The sequence below is a fragment of the Salmo trutta genome, chromosome 31 (assembly GCF_901001165.1).
Source record: "Salmo trutta chromosome 31, fSalTru1.1, whole genome shotgun sequence".
Taxonomy (NCBI): domain Eukaryota; kingdom Metazoa; phylum Chordata; class Actinopteri; order Salmoniformes; family Salmonidae; genus Salmo; species Salmo trutta.
Window position 1 is genome coordinate 8,446,717 of NC_042987.1, and position 7,337 is coordinate 8,454,053.

A 7,337-nucleotide genomic window follows, 5' to 3' on the forward strand; every position below is an offset into this window, starting at 1 on the left:
TACTTCCTAGACAGTTCACCTAAACCCTTCAATAGATCATTTCAGGTTAATTCTGAAATCCATTTACATAACACAAGACTCTGCGATAACCTTGTCTTCACATCACCAAAACCTCATCATCCCTCAATAACTTCAAGCGAACACTGGGGGTCAGCCTGATGATCCAAACTACCCAATAACCCCCTCTATGTAGCGTAACTCTCTCACACACACACATAATCAAACATGGTTTTTCTTGTATACTGAGTATATCATGTACAATTATAATTAACATGCTTTCTTTAACTGTTTAAACAAAGTTTTAGTTTGTTTTGTACTTATATTTGTGGTGTGGTTTTCATATAAGCCACTTTTGGTTTCAAAACTCTTCTTCACACCGTTTCCCCCAGTTTTTTTTAACTGTACTTTTTTGTCTTTCACTTATTTTCTTTGGTGCGAGTCAACAAAACCTAAAAAAAGCAAAGTCATGGTTTATCATGGTTTGAACGATGTGCGTAATTCAAGTCCATATAACACAGTAGAATACAGTACAGTAATACAGTTCAAACTCAAAAAGATTAGCTTCTGAAACTAGTTTCATTTATTTACCTAAGAGAGCATTTAGCTAGCTACATCTATGGGCTTTTATGGTTTTCTGTCACGCGTAAGGTGCAGTAGCCTGTATGTATTGGATAATGGAACAACCATTTAGGCTTTTTGGGCTTGGGCTTTTTAAATGTTGTTTATGTTGGGTTCATAAAATGTATTTAATATTTGGCTCATCAGGCTCAGGTAGCATCAGGTTTGAATTTTCATGCTGATCAAAGCTATAATCAAATCCAGACATACTGTATTTATATGCTTTATAATGCTTTTGAATGACACTTCCGGGTTTGGCAGGAAATACCGGGTTACCCGGTAGAAAAGTGATTTATTCTCGGGATTGAAGATTTGGAAAACATCAGGAAAATATGAAACTCTAAAACACACACACAAACATACACACACCCACACATCACACACCTCCTCACTCTGATTTGTTGCAATGCTGGGTGTCCAAGATGACCAATCCAACTAGTTCCACTAAGGGACAAAATTTCAAAAAAGAGCTCCACCTCAGGGTTCAATCTCAGTCAATCCAAACAGAACCCAGAGAAAGCCTGAATCTCTAGAAGCCTGGCAGCAGCTCACTCAGCAGGACCTCCCTCTCCCCCAGCAGCACATCTCTCTTTAGACTGGTTCCCTTGTTCACCACCTTCATCTTCATGGCCAGGCTCTTGACCTGGGCGGCCGGCACCGCGTCAAAGAAGAAGTCCTCGTTGAACATGGGGTTCCTGCTGTTATTGATGATGGTGCTCCTCTGCTTCTGCTGCTTGCCCGGGTTCAGGTACAGAGACACGCAGCAGTTGATGCTCTTCACGTCCGTCTGTTTCTCGTACAGGTCCTCGGCGGCGAGCACTCGCACCCTCAGCCGGGCCGCCTCGGCATCATAGTGAGTGCTGAGCCTCAGCGTGCCACCTTTGTTGAGGTTGACCGAGTGCTCACGCTGGAGGAGGTCTGAACTCGCCCCCCCGGAGCCGATCCCCTTGCGTCCGCGGAAGGTAGGGGAGGGAGGGTAGCGCAGGCGGCGGCGCTGCAGACTGGGGCTGGTGTCGGGCGAGCTGCACTTGCCTGTGGACAGGGATCTGTGGCGTGCCAGGGTATGCTTGGCACGAGACACCTGACAGGGAGAAAAAATCTGTAAAGGGAAGGGATGATTATATGATATATCATATAGGACCATATACATGAAATCCTGAGCTAAATATATTTTAAAAACATGTAATTAAAGTGATCATCCTTAGGTGTTAACATCCTTACTGTTTACCTTGGCCTGCGTCTCCTGTGTGATGGACCGGAGAAGGGAGGTGGAGCGGGTGAGGAGGGGGGAGGTAATGGGGGAGGACTCGGCCGAAGAGCATGTGTCGCTCTCACCCCCGCTGAAGTAGCGGTAGGGGTTGGGGACGGAGGGGGTCAGGTGGTTTCCTCCCTTGGTGTGTCTCTGGGAGCCTGGGGAGGTGTGGGGGCTGCTGGGGTCTCTGTGGAAGATGGACTCCTTGCGGTGGGTGTGGGGGCTCTCCACCAGTGTGGAGAACCCGTACGAGGTTTGGGCCTTGGTGTTGGGGTCTGGGGCTCTGGGACTGGGCAGGGACTGGGGCTCTGCGTTGGTGTTGGGGTCTCCCCCCTCCCCTACCCCGCTCCCCGGATCATCGGTGCTCTCAATCTGGATGATGTGGCGGTTAGCGGCCCTCAAAAGGCTGCGGGTGTCCCCGGCAAGACGAGAGAGCAGGCGCGGGCCGCGGGGGTTCAGGTTGCAGCTGCCCTGGGTCTGGCTGCAGATGGTGTGCTCGGAGGCATAGGGGCGCAGGGTGTAGCGGGGCTGGGGCTCCGGCGTGAGGGACTCTGCCTCTGGGGGGCAGCAGATGAGTTTGTGGGGGATGAAGAAGTCGGGGATCTTACCGGGGGTGATGATGTTGGTGTGGACGGAGACGGGGTCTGTCTGGTTCTGCTGCTTGTCCCCCGCCAATGCAGAGTGACCGCCATGAGAGCCACGGAACTTCTCCAGGAGCCACATACTTCCCCCCAGGGCCTGAAGTTAGCTAGCTGCAGACACAGATGGACAGAACGTGATGATGTCATCCAGTCACAGGTAGGTAGGAAATTACATCCCCTTGTCAATGACATCCCCCCGTAATTCAAACTGTGCATACAGAAAGATAAGAGTGGGAGTCAGTTCATAAAGGCAAATATGGAAAAGTGGGTGCATCTCAATAGTATGAACCCAGCAAACAGGGTACGTCGAAAATGACATTAGGCAACGTTCTCAGTAGGTCCATTTAAGGGTTTGGGTGAGACGTTATCCCACTGATGTTCTGAGAACATTCTAGGAGCCGTAATACATGCATTAACCTCGGGACCATAAGACGATGTTCAGTACAGGTCACGGTTTGTTCTCAGTATAACGTTATATAGTAATTAGGCATTTTCATGTCCATTAGGTAACGTTACGAATAGGTTCCTATTTGGTTCTGATAGGACGTTATCCCTGGGACATTCAATGACCACAACGGGACGTTTCATGCTAGTCAAGGGGACTTTGCGTAATGATCCCAAGGGAACGTTCCGTGGGGGACCTTTGTGTAACTCCCTGTAAAAGTTACCAGGACGTCACTGAGGACCATGTCAAGACTTTTTTAGGACGTTCTCAGGACTTTCATTTTACTAGTCATTGGGACGTCGTATGATGGTCCTCTGGGAACATTCTCTGGGGGAACATTCTTTTTAAGGTAAGTGGGATGCTTTTCCACTGAAATAGTGTAAAAAAGTCAAGACCGGGCTCATGGAAACATGAAATGTCAGTACAATTTTCTAAATGCAAACAGACAATTTGTTAATTCGACATGGTGGGATCTTTTTGTGTCTGTAAAATCAATTATGAGAGAAATGGCGGTGGAAACTCCTTTATGTGCAAATATTTATATAATAGTCATCATATCGAAGTTAACTTGGAGTCAAGTGATGATATGTTGTGTGGTCTTCCCACTACGACTCGGGAAAGCGGGGACTTTATTAGGCTACAGATTAGTTAGGAACTTCACAGGGTGGTGAATGTGCAAGGTGACGAGCTTGAAGCTCCTTTGCAATAAATATCCAGGATCTTATTCTGGTGACATGATGATCGATGCCTGGCTGCCGTTTGACAATTACAAATAATACCGCTTTTGTCCATAATAATCTCATAATATAGGTAGCCTACCCGCACTGTATCTGTGAGCTGTTGGCTAAAGCGCATATGCCAAGACCAGAGTGGGCACATTTGCTATATAAACGCAACAGTTTGTGACAAAACCACTTTATTGAAAATGTGATGGAAACCAATTCAACTATTTTTCATTCGGTACATGGGAATTTAAAGCAAAAGTTATTTTTATGTGCACTACATCATCCCGCACAGCCTTTTATCGGCAAAAAGTCTGTTTGTTGGTGGAAACATCTGTTGCGAAAATACGCATATTGTTTTATGCAGATTTTAGAATATTCGCATGAAAATGTGTCGCAAATCGGATAGAAACCTAGCTAATGGCAAAACCAATACACTCGACGTGATCACCTTTAAAGCTCTGACTTTTCAAGATGAACCAAACTAGGATTTGAACTCACAACCTCTGGAGTACACTGATCTTTATCTTTCTACGATGCCACAGAGTCTGTAACATTTCAGAAGTCCCCTACATACAGTACTTGTTACCTGTAACACATATCTGCTCTTAGCAAAAGAGTCACATTGCCACTGCTAACTCAGTTATCAGTTCATCTGCTTATTCTCTCATCATTGATTTGATTTACTTATTTCAGCAATTTGAAGCTTTTCTGTATAGTTGTCTAATGTTTTAATATTAGTATTTTTAACAGAGTTGAGATTTACTTTGTGTAGCAATACAGCTGAAATCAGGCATTGACACAGACATGGTGGTGTAGCAGGAAGATTGGAATGCTATGAATCAAGAGATTTTGAGTTCAAATCCCAGGTGAAGACATGTTGAATAATAACTACTGTCTAAATGAACATGCACACTGTAATCATGCATGTCAAAGTGTGTCAAATTAGTAAGTTGAAAACACTGTTAAAAGCATTGTTTGTGTGGCTGTTACTAGCCAACAGACAAACAGCTGTGAATGGATCAGTAGACAAAAACCTCCAGGGGACCATTGCGGAACATTCTAAGAAAGTCCTAAAAATATCATTGGAGATGTTTCTGAAACAAACTGGGAACTAGACAAAACCTCCACAGGACCATGACACAGTGTCCAGAGAACATCGTAAAATCTTCCTTGGGGACGTCCCCAGAACTAGACAAACCTCCACATGACAACGCCCTAACAACTTTAGGAGACCATTTTGTAACGTTCCGAGGACTTCCTAACTAATCATTTTGTTTGCAGGGAAGTGGTGTCATCTCTGCACTAATGTTTGACAGCAACATGGCAAGTCAACCTAATTTGCTATCACCTGCCACCTTCATCTCAAAACAGTTTGGACCAACAAAGGAGGTGAGGAGAGGAAGCTAGTTAGACCACGGTTTCCAAAACTCTACTAAGCTAACATATGGAATTGTTTTATGATTTTAGGACCCCTTAAGTTGTAAAAAATGTAATTAAACAAATCACACAACATTGCATTTGGCCTTTCCTATAGCCCATAGAAATGCACTGAACGACACATTCAAAAATGGCAAAAAAGACAGCCAAAAAATAAATCAGAAGGAATAAGATTTTTAAGTGTTCTATATCCAGGAGATTTGAAAATGCTCTGGAATTATTTTTGGGGACATATATTGTTGGCACAAATACCTCAATACTTCCATATGGGTTACCTTCAGACGAGTCCCGTGGCACTTGTGGGGATCAGATAACACCATCATGTCCCTGGGAGTCTCATCTTTCCATAGTGGTCATATTAGTTTCGGAAGCTACATACGTTTTCGTGAGAAGACTGAGTTTCGGGATGTCTCATGGCCTGACAAACACCGCTGTAGCTCGGCCACCTTCCCACCACAGATGCGGAAGACATATCTTAAATTGATGGATTTTGATGAGGATTTTTGTATTATGTTACGATCCTTTTAAAACTCGTAATGAATCGCCCCACTGTGGTGGAACCCCCAATTCAATCGAATCCGGATTGCAGTAGGCTATTACACAGTAGCATTATGAACATTTTTATCTGTAGTCTAATTAAAATGTTTCGGGCTAATAGGTCCAGGTGGACTAATGAGAACATGATAAGACTTTATTGATTTTATCCGGTCCTAAATAACAAAACAGTAATAAAACAAAGAATGAAGCATTTAGGTTTATTTGCTATAAATAGTGTAGGTCTCTGAAATACCTTAACATTAAACAAATCATGTTTTAAAATAAGTACATTTAGAGTGTTTAGTTTTCAATGTTTTCACCCTCCAGGCACTGACTTTCGTAAACGAGAAGTTTTCCGTAAGTGTGCGTAAGTGCGCATAACCTATCCAAGAGAGCGGCGTAATGGCCTGTAATCGTGCGCATCGTTGTTTATTAATGCTTCCACCAAACAAACATTTGCATATCTAGTGAAAAGTACACGGTTGCCTATAAGCCAGGATAAAATGTAACCATTAAGTTTGTAGCCTATTTCACATTGTGCGCCGTTGAACAACTTTTACGCACCAAACAGAATACCCAAATTTAGGCGGGACGATCCCTGAAAGCAGAACAACTTGTATAATAGACACAGACCGACTCACAGTGTCACTGATTGAAAAGCGGCGATGAGCCGACCGGTAGGCTGCAAGACAAACGAATGACCTGTTGGATCACAGGAACTCACCGTTGGGCTGAAGTGTTTCCCTCCCACTCCTCCCGAACTCCCGATAGAAACAGAAAATTGTTCAACTTCACTCACACGCGTCTGTCCCTGTCCCCTTAATACTTTCCGTGACTCGCTTCACATGGGTTGCCTAACTAACCTACCTTCCGTCAGACAGAGTAACTGTGGGGGAAACAAACAATAATTGGGGCGCTGATGAGTCCACGTCTGGGTTATATATGGACCCTGCCCGCTGCCGCGTTCTCCATGGTGACGACAAGCCAATGGGAGGTTCCCAGGCTGTCCACGCACCCTCCTCAAAATAGGATCTAACACCTAATTACGTGTTTTGATTTTAACCGAAGGGCAAATCGTTGTTTCCTTCCTATTTGTCTATGGGAAACGTTCTCATTGTATTTGCAAACATTATCATTAACGGGTTTTTCCATTAAATCAAAGGGGCCTGACATCATTGAATCAGATCAGAGATCCTCATGCAGGAGACATGTAACATTGATGGGCATTTCTTCACACCATATTCTGCTGCATTCGCTGACAAGTGCTTCTGAGGAAGTCTTGTTCCATTTGGCTCCCAGAGCAGATAGACCATAGAAATAGAATTACAGCAAAACCCGGAGTTGATGACATCCCCATGTAATCCTTCATCCCCTCTTTGCCAGCAGGGCTCGTGGTGGTCTATGGCTGTGATAACTTGATGGATCAGTCCCTTGGTGAAGTTAGAGTGACATTCTGGTTCCTCTATTACAGTAGATTACTCTGTACTGCTGGGCCATTGGGGGAAGGAGATGAGATGGTATATTGGCAGAGTTGCACCGTGGAGAGCTGTAAGAGTTTCCCTGGGCTCTGAGGAGACAGACTGTAGCTCAGCGTCCATCGCTGCATCAACAAGTAAATGGGCAAGGATGGGGCTGTTAGAGAGAACATACCTGGCGGTGTAGTCCCTTTGGGCTGTGGGGAA

General features: G+C 44.6%; 1 protein-coding gene across 2 annotated transcripts; it reads right to left on the reverse strand.

Annotated features, from left to right (window-relative positions):
- Positions 1–894: 894 nt before the first annotated feature.
- Positions 895–7,037, reverse strand: LOC115169239 (C2 calcium-dependent domain-containing protein 4C-like). 2 transcript variants are annotated; one of them, XM_029724710.1, is made up of 3 exons: positions 6,893–7,037; positions 1,847–2,622; positions 895–1,717 (listed from the first exon to the last, which is right to left on the reverse strand). In XM_029724710.1, the coding sequence occupies exons 2-3, from the start codon at positions 2,591–2,593 to the stop codon at positions 1,148–1,150; spliced, it is 1,317 nt and encodes a 438-aa protein (XP_029580570.1). In that variant the 5' UTR covers positions 2,594–2,622; positions 6,893–7,037; the 3' UTR covers positions 895–1,147. The 2 variants fall into 2 exon arrangements, with proteins under 2 accessions (XP_029580570.1, XP_029580569.1); XM_029724709.1 differs by lacking the exon at positions 6,893–7,037 and adding an exon at positions 6,380–6,465.
- Positions 7,038–7,337: the final 300 nt, after the last annotated feature.